Below are 21,052 nucleotides of genomic sequence, written 5' to 3' on the forward strand. Positions count from 1 at the left end.
GTACTCATCCCTGGTTGAGCTAGAGATGAGGTTGAGCTTAATCGAGATATAAATCGATAATAATCGATATAAAGTTCTATATCGGGCGCTTGGTTTAAGACGAGTCAGGATGGCCGCTAAAGTTCCTATTAAAAATGTCCTTATCATAAATATTTAAAGACTAACATTTGCATCTTATGACATTTTGAATATAAAATCTTTTATAAATGGAATAAGATAAACTCAAATTCTTATTCAAAATTTACAAATCTTGTCTCTTGTCTTTTATTTAGAATGCCTTTTATAAAAATACGACTTGTAAGTTTTTTTTTATTCCCTCAATTTCCCCGACTAACAAAATTCCTTTATCGGTGGCCTGTCCATTCATAATTATTCAGTATTGATGATTTCAAATCTAAAATTCAAGAACGAAAAATTAGGAGTGCTTTAACTGTCAAATTTCCCATTGGAATCACAGCCATTTAAACGAATTTAGAAACGAACTTGATTTATCTCACATTATTACATATGTTATTAAGTGAAAAATGCGATTAGATTAGATTTTCTACTAATTGTAAAACTAACGGATTAAAATATTCTCGATCAAAAAGAACTTCTGTAATTTTCCGGATTCCCTATCGAGTGGCCATCCCGAATTTGAGACACTATTGAATTTGATCTCGGGTAGTGACCTCAAAAAGACTCAATTTCCACATCAATTGCATTGGGAACAACCGATTGCTTACTAAAATATAATAATACCGAAAATAATTATTTCTAGATAAAATTAAAATGAATGATTTTGGACAATGTTCTATTTAAATAAGAATAAAAAATATAACGGTTCCTTACAAACACATTTATTAATTATAATTTCGAGCTTTCTTCGGTCATTAAGTAAGACCGTTAATATTGTAATACAATATGTTTTGACAATCGTGAAATTAATCTCATCGTTGGGAAAAAAACGAATCAAATGATAATTAAGGCAAATAAATAATGCCTAATCTCTAATTATATAGTAGAAAAAGAGAATTCACGTATGAGATCTTTTTAAATTGCGTTTGAGTTTTTCTATGCAATAATAATAAAAATAATAATAAGATCGAGTTCACAACGGCTCGAACCGAAAACCTCGTCAAATTAAATATGTAACGACGCAGATAGTTAAGAAGCGACATTAAAAAATCACTATCAGCAGTGTATAACTATAATCGACCATCGAATCTGAATCTAAAAAATGCATAAAAACGCTAAAATTAATTATCAAACGATGATTATGATGACGATTACTCATCTTATCGATTCACTATAATGACCTGTTAGTACAATCGTAATGTTCTAAAGTTCAAGCGCATTATGAACAATTGTAAAAGTTTATCCGCAATAAGAGACGTCGTATTTATCTCTTTTTTTACATATTGAGTAAAACTGTAAAACTTTACATACTGTTTCGGTAAGTTACTTGCCTAGTAAGTGTACTTCCGTTAATACACATATGAATTAGAAATATTAACTGGGCAAATCAATCTAGGTGAACGTCCCTCAAGTGCGAAATTGTGAAGTGGAATGCCAATTGAACATTGCCTCATTAGGTCCTTTGCACTCTGCACATCTATGGTAATGCTCTTACATTAATTCTAACTCTGATTCAGATGACTCGTCATCAGACTTGAGTGCATACGAGACTGGCTTTCGAGCAGCACGTCTCGCGGTTGTGCGCGGTGGTGGTGAACTATCTGACATATTTTCATCTTCGGATTCAGACTTCTTTTTGCGTTTCTTCACCTGCAATTAATACAAAAATTCCGTTTACATTTCTCAATACAAACATTAACCCTTAGTGACCACACATGGGTCTTCGGGACCCAGAGGTCTTTCGCAATGAAATTTTAAGTAGATTAATGCAAAGGGAGCAGGTCTATTGCAACATTCATCGATAGTTGAAGAGTTTAACTACGCTTTAGGACGTTTAGCATGACACTGGGACTATTAGTTTATTGTTAGCAGCTTTTTAAAAATTGAGTTGGATCCTATGGACCCAAGTGTGGTCAGTACGTTCGAAAGTGATTTTTGGAGTCAGTTTTTATTTTAGTGTATATTGACTTCAGATTAAATAATAAAGTCTAGAAAGTGTATTTGTCAATGTCGAAATTTTTTTAGAAGATACGGTTTCACGCCATGCTGTTTTCCAAAAGCACAGCGTCTCCATGTGTAATGATTGCAGTAACATACAATAAAAGGAAGATCACTTTATTTTGCCTTAATTTTATGCCTACTATGTTTAATTTCAAGAATTCATAAATATTTTTTAAAATTATTTTTTATAACAAGTAATACAATAAGAGTATTTTGACAAAAATGCACGATTTATTTTTTCCCTTTTTGCCGTCATTCATTCTTCAAAGTAAATTTACTTTTTGAATAATCCGCTGAACTAATATATATTTTTTCAAAGTGGTACATCTGGAGAAGATATAACTAAATTTTTAGCCCTTAATATCGACAATTAAAAAATTTATGAATTTTTAAATGAAAAGTCTTTTTTTCTACTTTTTGGACTTCAACATTTTAAAAAGTATATTTAAATGTAATTTTTGGCAATATGACCTACATTACCTTTCAATGTTACTTCTTGAAAAGTTCTAAAAAAATTTTCAAGTAAAAATATTCGATAGATTTTTTTTTTTTATTGATTTCAAATCGTAGATTTCAAATTATTTATGTCTTACGGTCCAATCGTAAATCGAAAAAATAAATATGAGTCAAAAAAACTTCGAAACTCAGATATTTATTTAATAGAAAAAACTCCTTTTGAAACTTCCTGACGTTTCGGTACACATGCGTACCTTTTTCAAAGGTTCTTAAACCTGAGTTGATGATAGTTTAAAATAGTCAAACAGATCAATTTTTAGTAAAAAAAAAAGTAACATTTCAGTCAATTGTTTTAAGAAAATTAATTAAAATTTAGTCATTTTTAGAAGTCTCCAAAATTTTTTTTTTTTCCGAGACTTCAATCGATTACAACTACATTTTTTAAAATTGTACGAGAAAAAAAAATTGGCGTAGGTTAGGACGGACGAACAGAAATTGACATCTATGATTTGAAATCAATAAGTATTAACGGTCGAAGAAAGGATTGATTTGTTTCATCAAATCATTTTACAATAGATTTTTTTGTAGTGATTTTTGTCGCCTGGGTCCTTTGGACCCAAGTGTGGTCAGCATGTTACTCCACAGAAGTGTGGTCACTCAGGGTTAAACTAGTTATTATTAACATTGACTATTGTACTTGAAGAAATTATGGTAAAAATTACTGAAAATAATTCAGAGAATTCAATGGGACCTTAGAAGATATTTTTTCAGAAAAAATATAATTTTTTAATTTTAGAAATTTATTTTTCTATCCTGCCAATAATGACGTTAATTATTTTCTGTTATTTGAAGAGTTAACTTGATCGACAGTTTTGATTTCTATTTCCACAGATTTCATACATACAATTTAAAACGCGTTCATATTACATTCTTTTATTTTGAAAACCTCATATAAAAATTGTCCACTTTAAATTAACAGTCAAATATTACTCGATTCAAAATATTTTCATTTTATTCGTGTCGTCTAATTATAAATCTAAGAATTTACAATTATATTTGAAAATTTTAAATAAATTAAAAAGCTTCAATCCAAAATTGACATCGTTAAGTTTTAATTATACAATCCTTCAAAATTGTGTTTGGAAATTTTGTACAATCTCATAATTTATGATTGAGAAAGTATTAGAATCGTCCGAGAGAGAGGAGTGAGGCAGAGAGAGAGAGAGAGAGAGAGAAACAGAGGCCCGATAAAGTTCATACATCGGACTCCCACTGTGATATTTTGAATCTCAAACTGTCAATTGTTGATGTGAGAATAGCGAACACTGTGTTTTTCGTGGGCAATTAATATAATATTTATAAAAGTAAGTGATTTTCTGTTCAATAACTTCTTCGTATGCCTGTTTAGGGAATAGCACAATGCGCCATGAATTATACACTACATAAAAGTGTGCGCTTCCCCACTTGAAGTTTTAACGATTGGTTTTTTGGTGAAAATAGTGATTTGTTTTTGGATGCTGTTGTCCGATATGGATTTTGACACTTGATAAATGATAACTGTTTTCAATAGGTTTTGCTCCTGTAGAATCTGAATACGGAGACGGAAGTTGGGAGTCGGCTCTAGTTTTCGAGAAAAACGGGGTCAAACAGTTTTAAAGAAACGTGTTTTTTTGCCATTTTTGAGGACGTGTAAAAATGTAACGCTAGCTAATAGAAGCTTCTAAGATGGACGAAATGAAAGCTTGGTTCTTGCCCTTTCGGAGTAAAAAGGACAAAACAAAAATAGACGCCATGACCTTGAAATGGTCGGGAACAGACTTTGTACATGTGCGAAAGCAGCGCGCGCCAAGGTGGAATTAGTGCGCGCACTTGTACAATGTCTGTTCCCCACCATTTCAGCTCGATTTCAAAGTGGAAATCAAAGTGTCAATGATAACAAAAGTGGTGAGGTATCAAAATGGATATAAAAAAAACTATCAAACGCTGTTTTGTACCACACTATATAATGTATTTGATTAAGGCATGTCGTGTGGTCAATTGGGTACAGCTCCCCCGGACTCTTTTTTGAGGGCTAACAAAAAAATTGTAATGTGCACACGTCAAATGTAGTAAAATTAAATTTTTTCAAATTAAACCACAAAAAAATGTGCAGGGACGTCCGTCATCATGTTCGCTATCATTCGCCAAGTATGGAAGACAAAAAATTTATTATTGCAGGAAAAACACCAAAGGAATCTAACACTGATAAAATTGATACTATGCCTAAGCACTCCACAAATTAATCAAATTTAGCTAAATTAAATGTTTTTAAAATAAACCCACAAAATGTGTGCCGGGACGTCCGTTAGCATGTTCGCTATCATGCCTTAAATCTTTAAGACAAAGTATTTATTATTCTGGGAAAAAAAGCAGAGGAAATCTAAAACTGGTAAAATCGATAATTCTCTAAGCATCACATGCCCTTAATTTAAACTTATTTTGAAAGATGCCTTGCACGATACGCCAGAGACATTTTATTAGTGCGAGCGTACTTTCTCATTGATATGGACAAATAACATTAAAAATACTAAGAATTTGAGACACATAAATATCATAACACATGACAATGAAAGAATTTTAAGATCAATCAAAATGTAAAAAGGACCCTCTTCTATGTCACAATGACATTTCGAACATATTATCAGAGATGAATTTATCGCCTGTATTGCAAGTTTATATGTGAAAATTATTGTCTGAAGTAGTCTTACTCACAAGTAAACGTATATTCCAATTAATTATCCTTAATTCTATCATCTAAGGAACCGTACTTAAATTAAAATAACAGCTCGGGGGGGGGGGGGGGGGGGGCTTTTACTCGTGTACGTAATTTTCGAAAATTTACAAAAACTTTCTCCTGAAGATTATCTTTTTGTTATAAATTTTATTATTTGGTCGAAAATTTTCTTAAAAAGACACTGTTTTTGGTTGAAAATTAAACTGTTGTTAAAAGTTCGTCTTTTTCAGTTAAACATTCAGGTCTTTTCATAGAACATCAACCTTTTGTTTAAAATTAATATTTTGTTGCTGATAAATCAATTGAAATCATTTTTGATCAAAAATATTTTTTCTGAGAATTTGTCTTTTTTAATTAAAAGTTCATCTTTTTTAGTAGCAATATTGCATCTTTCTTGGATTAAAATGCAACTGTTTTGTTGAAAATTCAACGATTTCCTATACAATTTACTTTTTGTATAAGATTCGTATTTTTGTGTTGAAAAGTTAATTGAAATATTTTTTGATGAAAATTTAACCCTTTTTTAAACTTGTCTTTTTTATTAAAAACTTTACTTGTTTTAGTAGAAATTTCATTTTTCTTGGACAAAATTGCAATCGCTTGGTTAAAAATTTAACAATATTGTTAAAAACTCGTACTTTTTGTTAAAAATTCGGCTATTTAGCAGAAAATTGACTTATTGTTTTCAATTTTCATTTTGGTGTTAGAAAGTGAACTGGAATCTTTTATGAATAAAAATGTAACTATTTCTTAAAAGTTTTTTTGTTTTTGTTTTTTTAATTTATCTATTAGAAGAAATTGCATATTTCTGGAATAAAAATGGAACTGTTCGGTTGAAAATTGAACTGTTTTTTTGAAATACTTGGGTAAAAGCTTAGCTACATTAGCCTTTTTTCTCGTTTAAAATTGACCCACTACCGCCCTTAAAACTTTCTTTTTTTTTTCTGAATTTTGAAATATTTAGGAATATTATTTCTATGGCGGAGTGTATACAAAACTAAAACTCTAGCTCATTAGCGTCCTAACTTTCCTGTAAATCCTTGCGTTAAAAATTGCTGTTCGTCTCAAAGTCATATTTAAAAAAACTCAAGTCTTCCAAACGTTACATATATGTCACTGTGGGCGGTAGGGGGTTAAGTTTTAAACTGAAAATGTAACTTTTCAATTTTTTAAATTGAAAATTCTCCTTTTTTCGTGAAAAAATGCATCAGTTTCATGAAAAATGAATTTTTTGCTGAAGTCATAGTTTTTGTTTTAAAATTCGATTTTTGTAGAGATAATTCGTCTTTTGGCTTGAAAGTTGAACAATTTAGATAAACTTTTTTCTTGAGTGAAAAATATTTATTTGTTGAAAATTCGTCTTTTTGGTTTTAAAATTCTTTTGTTTTGTATAAATTTCAACTTTTTTTTATTGAAATATAAACTATGACACTTTTTTGTTTGGTAATTTATCTTTTGAGGTTGAAAATTCATCCATCGTGTTAAAAATGTAATTATTTTGTTAAAAATTCATGTATTTCCTTAAAAAGCCATCTTTTGTAGTAGAAGACACTTTATTGCTTAAAATAAATCAATAAATGTGAAAACATTAAGTTTTTATCTAAGATACTGTTTTATTCCTTTTATAAAAGATTCTATGTTAAAAGTATTACAAAATTAAGTTGCCCGTATTTAAGTTTCGGGGTTTTCTGGCGTGGCGCTTTTAGCGATCAAAGATCGTATATGCACGTTTAAAAAATACACGGGTTTCAAAATAAAATACAAAATCCTGACTTCATAAAAATTCCTTTCTTCCTGGTCTAAATCTTAAAATTGTATTAAACTTTATGTAGCAACGCCATTAATTTTGCTTTTAATTTCATCAAGTAAAATGACCATTATGATTATTTTGTATTCAAACATTACCCAGACTGCTCACAATGCACGATTAGCGTTTACCATAAATTTATGCTTTAAACCATAGAAAATTTAATGAATATTATATAACATTACTTACAGGGCTGGTTTTCACCTCGAAAATATCGTCAGACTCAGAGCCAGACGATTTCGCAGCCTTCTTCTTTCTGGGTCTCTTAGGTCCCTTTCCACCTCCATTTTCGGGCTTCTTCTTAGAAGCAGCTGTTTAATTGGCACAAAAATTGTATTAAAAAATTCAGCACGTATGCATTTGATGTTTTTACATTTTTAAATTAAATAAAAACATTCACATTTATCAGAGAATGCAATGTTAAGAACACAAATTACTTACCTTTTTTAGCTGTAGGCTTCACAGGTGAATCTTCACTAGAGGACAAAACAGATCCCCTCGATGGTTTTTCATCTGGCGAATGACTAACCAGAGAGTCGAATAATTCTTCTGAACTGGCTGCAAGATAAAATTCAATGCAAAAATATAATTATCTGTCTAACTTTAAAAATTAAATTGATTTAGGCTTGGTTTAACGTTATCTTGCACTCAAATAAATTAAATGAACCTACGTTTTGTTCGAGCTCGGGGAGGTGAAAGACTTCCGAAATCAATATCATCATCACTTTCATCACTGCTGGCATCTTTCTTCTTGCCTTTTTTAATTGGTTTGAAGGGTAACGTTGTTTGCTTACCACCTTTAAGACCAAAGTTAATTAAAAACCCATTGTATTGAAAACATATTAATTCTTTTTATTTATTTTCAGCAAACTTTGATACATACCTCCTTTCTTGCCTGCTTTCTTTTCTATTTTTTCCGGGGAATTTCCAAGTCTATCGTCCAGACTTTTAGCATTGTTTTCAACCAATGCATCAAATTCGTCTTTCTCCTCCTTGATCTCTTTCTTCACCTACAATGAAAAATTTATTTGATAAGAATTATAGAAAAGATTGTTAGCCAACACAAGCGATACAAAATTAACGAAATAAGCAAATTCGCTCACCTTCGGTTGTTTCTTTATTCCGTCTTTCTTATCCTTTGAAACGATATCCGCTTTTTCGATTTTCTTCTTTAATTCCGTATCGATGATTGGAACGACTCGACGCATTCCATCAGAACTGTAGAACTTCTGTGGAGGTTTCTTTATTCCTATTTGGGACTTGCTTTCATTTTTCTTTTCCTTTTCCTCTATCTGTGACAAAATAATTAAAATACTTATATAAAATTTTATTTTATTTTTCACGATAATCTAGTAAATAAAATATATATATATATATGACGTCCCTATAATCGTGACGGCAATTTTCTTCAAATATTTTCCAAAAATCAACAACTTTTGACATTACATACTAAAGAACACATTTTCTCATTATCTTTTCAAATTTCCTTAAAAATTTGACAACGGTCTCTGGGACGTCTACCTTAACCTCTATTAATTTTTACAGAAAGAAACGATGGAAGAAATATTAAAAAGGTAATAGCTCATAAATTTTGGCTACTTAATAATCAGTTACAAGAAGTCTACATACTTTGTTTAATTCGGCCAATAAATTGTCCAAATCCTCTTTCCAGAGAGACATTGGTGTGCGTGCTTGTAACCTCTTAAGCTCAGCCATTTTTTCGTCTCTTTGACGCAGCAGCTCGTCCTTCTTCTCTTTTGTTAAATTCCACATACTCATACCAAGAAGGTAATCGAAGTTTTCCTTCTCTACTGCCGCTGCTGAAATTTCCTCTTCGGCATTCTCGGTTATCTCCTCCTAATGATTGATGTTTAAAGAATGCATTAAAAAAGGCATCAAATACTTAAAAGAGGTCGTACCCACATAACTTAGGATTTCATTTCTCTGGTATATTTAGTAATTAAACGACTCCAATAGACTTTTACCAATGAGGCCTTAAAGGGATTTTTTAAAGGATTTCAAATGATTTAAAAGGACTTCTAGAGACAGGGTGGCCGTTTCAATCGACGAAATAAATTCCCGGTCATTTCCCGGTTCGCAAACATTTTTCACGGTCAATGAAATTTAAAAAATGGAACACAAAAGCTAAAAAAATTCCACTTGAGGTAATAAAAACTGAGCTGCAAATGAAAGTACTCAAAGTTGAGCTATTAAATTTTAAACTTAAAATTGACATTTAAAAGTTTTAAATTTAAAAATGTTTTATTCAAATGCTCAATAATTTACACATATAAAATTGAAGGTACCAACATTTTTCAATATAAAAAAAAAATATAAATCCACCTTATCATTTTCACTGCCCTAAATTAAAAAATTAATCAACGAACTTTAAAATGTTTAAAATTATATAATTTTAAGGAATGTTAAGCTTACAATTTAGGCATTTTTCAAATACAACAATTAAAGTTGTAACGTTCAAAGTTTAAAGGCTCTTAGAAATTTTAACGATTCCCGGTTTCTATGCCAAACAATTCAGTTAAAAATTCTTTACTTTTAAATATTTGGTATCAATTTACTTGTCTTAAATAAAAATTCAAATATTGCTAAATATTCAATAATTCATCTTCTTTTTAATTAAAAATTTCAAATTGAATGGGTTAAAAATTGAATATTTTAGACTGATATAAGATTTTAAATTTAATAAAATCCTTTAATTAGGAATATATTATTATAAAGTTATTTTAAAGTTGAAAATAGTTTATAAACTTTCAGTCACACGTTCACATTTGTTTAATGACTAAGACTTTCAAATTGAATCCGTTTAAGTTTCAACGTTAAAATCTGAAAATTCTTAAATGTTTAACTGGTTTTAAATCGTGTTGTCAAATCGTTTTTGCTGACTTTTGATTACTTAAAGTACAGATAAATTAAAAAATTGATTTATTAAATAAAAATTAATTTTTTTTATCCAAAATTTTCAACATCAAATGCTTTTATTTTTTATTCGTTCAAGTCTTTAAGAAAGCATTTAAGAATTCTTTAAATTAAGAATGTACGATTAGAAATAAAAATTTTGAATGGAAAATTTTTAAAGTAAAAAAATTTTGAATTACACATTGCAAGCTAAATAATAGCATAATTGAAAAACATAACGATTACACTAATTATTTAAAAACTGTTGAAATCGAATGTAGGCAGATTTTTCTTCTACAAATTTGTAAAATTCCCGGTAAAAAAAAAATCACTGTCATTTCTCGGTTTTTTCCTGTTTAAAAAAATTCCCGGTTCAGCGGCCACCTTGAGAGATTTCACGAAGACATGTACACCGGATTTCAAGAATAGTAAGCACATCGTTCTTAATACTTTTAAATATCACCGAATTTAGACATTTTTTGCACCACAATCTTTAAAATCGACATAATATTGCCTTTACCTTGAGGTAATTAGAATCAGGATTTTAATAGAAACTTTTAGATATGTTTATTAATTGATTTATTTTATTCGGGAAAAAATTTCCAATTTAAGATTTAAAAATTAAAGTAATTAAAATAATAATGAAAATTAGAAAAAAAAAGAATTAAACCAGTATAAAGTTTCAGTTTGGAAATGTTAGTCTTGTGATTTTTTCGAGGGCGTAGGTTACGAGAACTAATGGTTGGCTTAAAACGTGGTTTATTCAATATATTTACGGAATTTCATATAAAAAACTTCTCTCGCAATTAAAAATAACATACTGGTATATATACACATTATGTTCTTGGTCCCATTTTAAAGAGGATATTTAAACTTTTATTTAACGAAATTTCAATTATTTTCAGTCACTTCCATGAAGCATGAAGAAACTAAAAGTTGAGAATAAACATATCCAGGAAAAATAGAGGCATGTTTTTAGTACGAATTTTCTTAGTAGGCTGACAATTTGATACCTGAATGTTAAATATTTCAAGAAATTTACGAAATTCAAAGAATTCACAGAATTCACGCAATGCGAAAAAAAATCAAGGAATTCACGAAACTCGCGAAATTTAATAAATTAACCGAATTCACGTATATCAAGGTACTCACGTAATTCAAGGAATTCCGTGAATTATGTAAACTTACGGAATTCCGTCCATCCCGTAAATTGCTTCAATTCCGTAATTTTCTTCTATTCCGTGAACTCCGAGAATTCATTTAACTTTTTGAATTCCGCGAATTCTAAATATTTCAAGTTAATATATTAAATTGGAGAGAAATAAATACTACATTTATCTGCTATTTGCCGTGTAATTATGTGTAATAAAATAAGGGGCCAACTAAAAAAACGGAGTGGTTCTTTTAGAAAACTAACGCTAGAGTTGTCGTTTTAGACGATCACTCCAAGAGTGATTTTTTTTTCAAACAGGCAAGTATCGAATTCTGCTTTTTATATAGAATTCCATAATAAACATAATAAATCAGGTTTTAAAATCAGCACGCGTGATTTAAAATACTTTTGCCTTCTATAAAATTCCCGCGTAGATCCAGTAATAAAGTCGCAGATTTCAATTATTAGCAGTGACATTTTAACAGGATGGCTTCCCTGACTAATAATATTTAAAGACCGGAATTCGAATTTTTTAATTTTTTTAAAAATAAAATGTATGATTCCTGGCAGTTATTTATAATTTCTCTTATAGAAATGACTCGCAAGATGCCAATAACTGGTGCTCTTCACCTATAATAGTTGTACCATAAGAATTGCCGACAAAAAAGTACGTTTTTCGAATTCGAAATCCGAAGTTATTTGAAAAGGACCTACGGGCGCTACTAATATTCGACTTACATTATTGCACGCGATACGCAGCGTAACATTACAGACACGGTTAAGAAGAGAATTTATAGTGACAAAATAAAAAAAAAATGCATAATAATACTAACCAGAATCTCATCTCTGTTTTGGGTCAACTTCCATGCGATGATCGGGTCGGAATCGTACTTTCGTTTCACCAGTTCCGCTATCATGTCTTTCTTCTTTTTATTTTCGATGACTAACGTACCGTCACACTTCTCGAGAATAAATCTACTCTGATTCGAGAGTTTTGAAGCTTCCGCTTGTAAGATACCTTCCAAGTAGTCCTTCCTCTTATGGTACATCTCCAACCTAACTTTGTAGAAATTTCTAAGGAACTGAATAGCACTATCGTACCTTTGCAGAACCTGATTTTCATCGAAAGCACACTGGAAGAGGATAAAATTAGTTTAATTATATGCATTTCAATCTTCGCAGATAATATAGGATAGTCACTTAAGACTAAAAAAAAAAGGTCCTATAATTCCCCGACCATTTATGTAAGGTAAACTGACCATTACTGGGTCAGTTAGGAAAAGCTAACCCACATCAACAAAATTTTAAAGTGGGCAATTGGCATTTTTGGTACAAGAACCATTATAATAAGTGGCTAAGACATTATTTGATTGATTAGAACAAAAAATACATTAGTGATTTTATAGTAAATTAATATAAATGGATATTTTTAAAGCTAGTCAGATCGCCCAAATCTTGGAACATATTTTTGGAATTTGGAATTTTGGAACATATCCTTAAGAGGGACACCAAAGAAGCCAATACTGGGACAAGGAAAATCTAATGCGGTTTATCAAAATAAAATGGCACAATTTACTTATTATTTATTACAGAATACATGAAAAAGTAAGAATGGATCCTGATTACCGTTTAATTATTTATTCTAAAGAAGCTGTTTAAAGTAGTTTATTGAAACCTCTAATTCTAACCACAAATTTTGCCAACTGCTTAGGTAAGTGATTTAATAACTCATAAATTAAATTTTTTAAATAAAATTAGTAAATATGCATTTAAATTTAATATTATAGACTAATATTATCGATTTACTTGTAAATTAAACTGTTTCGTAGTAAATTTTGAATTAGAATTCATCTTAATTCAAGTTAATACATAAATTGAAAAATGTATTGAAACAATTTAAATGATTTTTTAGTCACAAATTTTATTATTTGCTTGAAAATATTATTGACTGAAAAATCTGTTTTCATTAATATTTCAACTATTTTGTTGGAAGTTCGTCTTTTTGGTTCGAAAATTTATCATTTTAATTATAAATTACATTTTTCTTTGCATATTTTTCGTTTGAAATATCAACTATTTTTGTATAAGAATTAATATTTTTTGGTAGAAAATTAGTCTTTGTTATTTAAGAATATAAGAGTTTGTTAGAAAATTGAAGTATCAGGTTGCCCAAAAAAGTTAGATTTTGATAAAACAATATAATACTTGATATTTTAACCAAAAAGGATTTTAATTACACATTGAAATCAGACGAATTATAAAAAAACATTTTTCAGTCAAGAAATAAAATTTTTTTATCCCTACTGTGGAATTTTCAAGTAAAAAAGATAAGTTTTCTTCAAAACAGTTATATTTTTAATTTGAAAATATAAATTTTCAACAGAAAGTTAATTTACTTAATTTATCTTAAAAAGTAAATCGATAATATTAATATTATAAATATTTCATATAAATCTGTAATATTTAATTTTAATGCACACTTACTAATTTTTGTTGAAAAATTATATTTATTAGATACTTTATTACATTACTTACCTAAGCAGTTGGGAAACTTTGAGGTTAGAATTGGAGGTTTCAATAAACTACTTTGAACAACTTTTTAAAAATAAATAATCAATTAAACGGCAAGGTTGTGTCTTATAAACAATATTTTTAACATATCACTAAAATAATACTGCGGAATGAAATGCGGGACATTAAAATATTCATAAGTTATCAAATAAAATCGCTAATAAAGTTATGAACTTTATTCTCAAAAGTATTAAAAATGTGCAAAAACATTACTTTTTTTAATGTAAGAAATTTTAATAATACAATGCTGTAAAAGATATTCGGAAAGTTTTAAAATGTTTAAAAATGACGAATTTTGTAGCAGTTCATTCTAACATTTTGAGGAATATGTTTGATTATTTTTTACTGAATGTATAAATTGTCAGGACAAAAATAAATATTGGTAACAAATTTAAAAGAACTTCAAAAATAATAGAACATTTTATAATTGGAATCATTCAAATAAGAATCTCCAAATTAACTAATATTATGCGGAATAATTGTAAATTATTAATATTTACTCAATTATGATTTTTCTAACTGAAATATATAATTTTTGTAAGTTTTCAATTTATTTATGAACTATTAAGGCTTTCAATAAGAAATTGTACAATTTTTAACAATTACGCGACCCACTAATAGCCATTCTTCTCTATCAAACTGTAATGATTAAATTTTAGCGACAGTAACCAAAAATTATTTAACTACACATATGAATGATTACACATTAAAATAGGGCAATACATTTCAATTCAATTCACATTTGTTTAAACTCAGGCGCTCCTAATTAAAAATGACCAAATTTAAACAATTTGAATGAGAAATTATTGAGTATTATTGGATCTAGAAGACTTCAATTAACAGTGGTTGAATTTCAAGTAATACAGATTTGAAATTATCTAATTTATCCAATTTTGGCATAAAATGATTTAAATTTTAACACTATGAAATAAAAATTCATTAACTATTAAGTCACGGGCATGTGAATCTCATCATATGAACCGTATCATTTTCCCGGGTGGTTTCTCCACAATAATAAACCTTTTATTCCTGTTTTAAAAGTCGTATACATCTATAATTCTTCAAAAATAAAGAATGCCCGTACGTCCGCTTTCATTTTTTCTAACCACTCCTCAGATTATCAGCTAAACATATTAATTATCGTAGGACAAAATCCGGGAAACTGATAAGGCCAATATATGCTAAGTATCACATTCTCCGAAGACCTTGATATATAAATTTTACAATTTAAATGCTGAAATTCTAAACTTATTTTGAGAATGGGACTAAACGTGATTTATAAACAAAAGGAACCAAAAGTGGCTCATTGGCAGACATAAAATAAACATTGAAAAATTGTATAATTTCAAATATTTCTTATCTCCCTGTAATAGCAGAGTGGGTGAAAAAACTCGTTTTTGAGTAGCGAATTCTAATAGTGGGTAGAAATTGTATTCGCCCAACAGCAGTAAATCCTCAAATTTTGGACAATTTTAAACAATTTTCATATGGGTGAAAAAATTACGTTGAATTTTTTGCAGGTAGAGTTTTTGTAGTGAACAATAATTTAAAATTAGTTTTCCATCTTGCGAATGTGACCTATTTGGAGCAATTTTCAGATCTTGCACAACATTAAATTTTTTACACGATAAAAAAGAATGGCAAGTTCCTTTGATTCAAGCTGAAAAAATTTTAATCACATGTTAACCTTTTTCCAAAAAAATGCGCAGTTAATATACACAAAAAATACTGCTTTTTTAGTTCTTCTTTTTATATTCATTATTCTTTACCAAAAACTGTAACTACATCATTAACTACTGTTGGGCACAAAAAAAAAGGAAATTGATCACCACTGTAATACACTACAATTTCACGGTTATGGTTTTAACACAATTGCATTTTAGTTAAATTACAGCACAATGATAAGTATTCCTGTATTTAAAGTCAATTTTTGACAGTCTTCAATAATTCAAAATACTTTGAAACAACAAATGTACAACTTCCCACTGAAATTGGAAATGGTCAAGTCTTAATTATAAAAATTTTTAAAATACCGGGTCATTATCCGATTCAGCAGCGAAAATAGCGAAAATATTGAGAAACAGAAAGTAATTACATACCATCGATGTAATTGTCATGGTACTTTGTAGTTTGAAGATTTTGTGCAGACCATCTCTTTCGAATTCAACTAACTTATCGCGATTCATTGTTACAATGAAGTGGACGGTTGTGTCCGTGTTGTATTCCTTATAATCCCTGTGAAAATTTAAGATTATCTATACCATTCGAAAATAATATTGAGAAATGTACATTTTTTGACTCATACGTACGTAATTACAGATGGGGTTTTATCAGTTCCGTGCAACATTGGATCTAGAACGGATTCTTTGTAGACTTGTGTCCAAGTTCCAATAGGAAGCTCAGTTATTTCTACCTTATCGGGTCCAATAACTGAGATCTCACCACTGATTACGTATCGATAATCTCCACAGCTCTCTATGGTTCCTTTAAAGTTTTTGTAAAAAGGAATCTGCAAACCAAATCCATGAGAATGTATAAGGCCAACAAACTAAAACTTTTTTTCAAGTAAAAAATTTGTTTTTTAAGGTCGGTTCTACAACCGCATTAGGAAAAGTGGCAATGATCGTACCATTGGCTTGGGCTCTCCGCCATCCATCATTCTGAACAGATTATCTATGATTTCACGTGGATTAAAGTTTGGAATTTTTGTCATCCAACCAGTTCCAATACCATCAGCACCGTTCACTAGCACCATTGGTATGATTGGCACGTAGTACACCGGTTCGATTTTCTGGTTGTCATCATATTCGGGTCTCAGTAGAGCATCGTCGTGTTTGTGGAAGATAAAACGCGCTAGAGGACTGTAATCGTAATTAAAAAAAAAAATCAATTTTTCATAAGAAGCAAAATTACACAATTTCCATACAATGCCCAAATTAATGAAATTTTATCACAAGATGACACCGATACCCTAGAGAAGGTTTAAGGGTAGAAAAACGATTAAAGTTTATATTAAAGTTTATTCACTGTAAACTTATGAAACAAAAGACAGACGCCGGCCTTTGTTTTTTTTGATTCGCCCTTTGTTATAGAAATTTATTTTAGTTGAAAATTCAACTATTTGGATAAAAGTTTATGTATTTTGTGGAAAATTATTTTGTTTAGTTGAAAATTTGACTTTTTTTATTTGAAAATAATGTATTTCGTGCAATTTTTTTGAAATAGAAAAATAGTGTCATTGTTTCAAAAATGTGAAAAATAGTTTAATAAGGTGATGAGTCCGAAGGCCTCATGTTATAGGAATTTAGTCACTGCTAGAAATTAGTACAAATTTCCAATTATTTAAATTAACAGTATTACAAATTTGTTAGTTTTAAAGATCTTAGGTTATACATAACCTCTGTCAAGTATCTTTTCCGAGGAGTTTTAATTGTAATTTATTTATTTTTTGTTTATCTGCTAGTTTTGATAATGTTATAAATTATCTAGGCCCATTTAACCCCTTTGAGACGAGAATTTTTTTTTTCATTCATTATATTGTTATTTTTAGCTTTATATAGCTTTTTGGGGTCGCTGATTCCGATTCTGATGTCAGAATTGTAAAATTCAAAATGGCGGTTCCAATATGGCAAATGTATTTGTCTAAATACCTTTAAATTCCCTTTTATTAACGTTAAAGTTTGTGATCAATGAAGGTAACAAGAGTGCGCAGAACGTCTTCTTATATAGATATATCAGAATCGTAATCAACGGCCCAAAAAACCCCGTAAATCGAGTTTTATACTGACTGTAAGAAAATTGGCCAATTTCGTAACAAATAGTTGCTATTTTGTAGGTGCCATTTAGAATTTTTTAATTCTGACACCAGAATCCTAATCAGTGACCCCCCCCCCCCCCCCCCCCCCCCCCTAAATCGAGTTTTATGCTCATTTTAACAAAATTCACAAATTTCGTAAAAATGGCTGCCATTATGTAGCCGCTATTTTGAATTTTTAAATTCTAACACAAGAATCGTAATCAGTGACCCCAAAAACCACATAATCGAGTTTTATGCTCATTGAGAAGTTATCTCTGTCTCTCAGAATCTTTTATAGACAAACATAATAGAAAACTCTATTTTTGCATATTCTGAAAATTTTTTTTTTTGAAAAAACTGACCTACGAAAAATTCTGTAAAAAATATAATGTTGAATTCAATGTTTGAGATATTTGCAAACAAATTTTTAGATCTCTATGACTTGTAGTTTAGACACAGCCGAATTTATTGTAAAGAAAAACAAGATTTTCGAGTTTTAATTGTTTATAACTAATGAATAATTAACAAATTCACATATTTTTTTGTGCTAGTTGTACTCCTTACATCCCCAAGAGTTTATTAAAAAATAGCATTAGTATTTATATGTCAACGCGAACTAGAAATACAATAAAAACTTAGGAGAAGTAGGTGGGACGTATACGTCCCACTGCGTCGTAAAGGAATAACAGTTTTTATAAACTCTTAATATTCAAAAATTGTTTATTATAGATTTAAAAATTGATTGTTTTTAATATCAGGATTATTATTTTAAATTACTTTATTTTATTGGGATATAATTGTTTATGTAAATATAATAATTATAAAATTAAGATATGTTTTTGGTAAACTTAAATCTTAATTTAAAAATAAAATTTTTAAATTATTTATGAAGAAATTGACATTTAGTTAATTAAAATTGCGTTGATTATTTCATTTATTATTGTTATAGTAACAAAAACTAAACATTGATTATTTTATTTCGTTATTCTCAATTTTACCGTGAACATTCAAATTTTAGCGTCAGAGCCGAGTAGATCCGACCTACTGGCCTCGGACCGCTAGTAGATACAGGATCTACTTTTGGAGACCCTTGGGGGGTACTTTTATAAGGGTAACAAATTCAGGATAAATTGAAGACTACACAAAAATTCTAAATAATTAAAATTAATTCCATAAAAATTCAAATGAGTTGAAGACAATTTGAAATGAGTTTAGAAAAATTTAAGGAAATTCAAAAAATTTTATAAAATGCCAAAGAATTCAAGGTTGGGTTGAAAGACTTTAACACTAGAAGGGCCGAAGGCTCCAATTTGGACCTTTTTGACATTCAAAACGCTGCTACCCCCGTAAAAGTTTTTTTGGGGCGCGAAACTTTTATGGCTTTTCCTATGATTGAATACTTAGTATCCATGCGAAATTCAAAAAATTTCAAATCTTTGAAACCATACTAAATTATAACCAAAAAATAATTCAAATAATTTGGAACCAATTTAAGGTGAGTTTTAGATTTCAATATGAATTAAACAAAACCTCTTTAAAAATACATTGCATTGAGTAAATTTAGAAGAATTCAGGATAAATGAATACGAATTCAGGGCAAATTCCAAATGAATCGCAAAAATATTTGAAAATCTCTTCAATTCAATTTCGCAATTTAAACGTGGTTGCTTTTCAAAAATTCAAATTCAGGAAATCTTTTAAAATACCCTAAAACATTTAAAAGTCTTTTTAAAATCCCTTCGAACTATTGAAATTAATTAAGAATGTCTGGCAATCTTTGAAAATATCCTAAAATATATGAAATCTTTCAAAATCATTTGAAATCCCTTGCAATTTTTTAAAGCTCTTGAAAATGCCAAGAAATAAAAAATGAACTTCAAATCCTGATTAATGTAGAATTCAATCAAATTTTTTGAATCCTCTTAATCTTCTGAAAGCATGAAATTTTTTGCAAATATATCGAAATTCATCAACTTTGGTAGACGGTGAACTAATACTGAATTAAGATGCACTCTATCTTTTTTAATTTTGCAGAATTCTGTAGAACACTTTGAATTCCATTAAAACTGTCTGATTTCTTCTAAAATCTTTAGAATTCATGGAATTCTTTTTAAACTATTTCCAAATTCATTAACACTGGGCAATGGTTGAACTAATAGTGGATTATGATCCATACGTTTCTTTTAATTTTACATAATTCTGCAGAAGTCTTTGAATACATTTGAAATCTTTTAAATTTTTGAACACTTTTTAATTCTTTCAAAAAACTTTTATACTTCAGATTGAATTATTATAAATTTCTTCAAGTCTTTTGAATTCTGCAGAATTTTCTCGATTTCTTAACATTCATTTGTAATCTTTTGAATGGTTTTAAAGATTTTTGAATGCTTTTGAAAATTTTAGGTTATAATTTGATTTTTTTAAAATTTTCAGAATTCTTTTCAAAACATGACATTTTTTTCAACTATATTTCCAAATTCATCAACTTTGTTCGACGGTGAACTACCAATAAACTAAGATGCACTCATTTTTTAAATCTGCAGGATTCTAAGAAATCGAGAGAATTCTGCAGCATTCAAAAGACTTGAAGGTATTGACAATAATGCAACGTTAATTTTATAGATTTCAGAAGAATTCAAAAGTTTTAAAAATTTAAATTCAAAATCTTCTACAGAATGAAAAAAAAAGAGTGCATCTTAATTCAGAAGCATTTCACCTGTCGTTGACCAAATTTGCTGAATTTGGGAATAGTTAAAAATAATTGCATGTTTTGAGAAGAATTCATGAAATTCACCATAAATAAAGAAAAAATTTTAATTCGAGGGAGAAAAAATTGTAAATAAAGTAAAAAAGTTTTGAATTTTCAAGAAAAAGACTAGTTTTCTACCAAAAACGATCAATTTTCAACAACAAAATGGAATATTCAAATTCTAATTTAAAAAATTATTTAAAAAAAGGAATTTTGAACAAAATAGTTAAACACAGTAATATAAAACTACTTTTAGGCTTATGGGGTGGGGCAACCTCAATATCAGAATATCAGCCTCCTTCACTGCTGGAATAGATGTTAAAGATATTTGGGTGATAGGCGCCGCATATAATTTTGTGACTTTCTTATTTAAATGTTATGCCAAAGTATTATTAGGAACATAAAAAAGATACGACACTGTTATAGTAGTTCTAAGGGGTCTGAAACTCTATTTAAATTAATATGTTATTAGTAATAAAATTGTTAACATAATATTTTTATTGATACTCACAAATATTGTATTTTAGCTTTAAGTGGGGAAAGGGGAAACAAATGTAAAAGTCTGAAAAGACATACATGTAAAATGAATAAATAAATATAAAGCTACTTTTACATATGAAAAATGCTGCGTCTAGTCTTCCCGAAAATTCGGAATGGTGCAACACTCGGAATGAAGAAACATTGCTATTAAATTTTATAGTGTAATTAAAAAAAAA

General features: G+C 29.1%; 1 protein-coding gene across 3 annotated transcripts in view; it reads right to left on the reverse strand.

Moving 5' to 3' along the window:
* Positions 1-817: 817 nt before the first annotated feature.
* Positions 818-21,052, reverse strand: part of LOC117176084 (DNA topoisomerase 2) — a 35,423-nt gene continuing 15,188 nt past the window's right edge. For all 3 annotated transcript variants that reach the window (XM_033366113.1, XM_033366104.1, XM_033366122.1), the window contains 11 exons: positions 16,421-16,652; positions 16,101-16,300; positions 15,891-16,026; positions 12,054-12,353; positions 8,784-9,011; positions 8,258-8,446; positions 8,038-8,164; positions 7,826-7,951; positions 7,596-7,712; positions 7,344-7,465; positions 818-1,767 (listed from right to left, as the gene is read on the reverse strand). In XM_033366113.1, coding sequence (XP_033222004.1) covers positions 1,609-1,767; positions 7,344-7,465; positions 7,596-7,712; positions 7,826-7,951; positions 8,038-8,164; positions 8,258-8,446; positions 8,784-9,011; positions 12,054-12,353; positions 15,891-16,026; positions 16,101-16,300; positions 16,421-16,652 — 1,936 coding nt within the window. In that variant the 3' untranslated portion in view covers positions 818-1,608. The remainder of the gene's footprint in view (positions 1,768-7,343; positions 7,466-7,595; positions 7,713-7,825; positions 7,952-8,037; positions 8,165-8,257; positions 8,447-8,783; positions 9,012-12,053; positions 12,354-15,890; positions 16,027-16,100; positions 16,301-16,420; positions 16,653-21,052) is intronic.

Source organism: Belonocnema kinseyi, chromosome 1 (genome assembly GCF_010883055.1).
Source record: "Belonocnema kinseyi isolate 2016_QV_RU_SX_M_011 chromosome 1, B_treatae_v1, whole genome shotgun sequence".
Lineage (NCBI taxonomy): Eukaryota > Metazoa > Arthropoda > Insecta > Hymenoptera > Cynipidae > Belonocnema > Belonocnema kinseyi.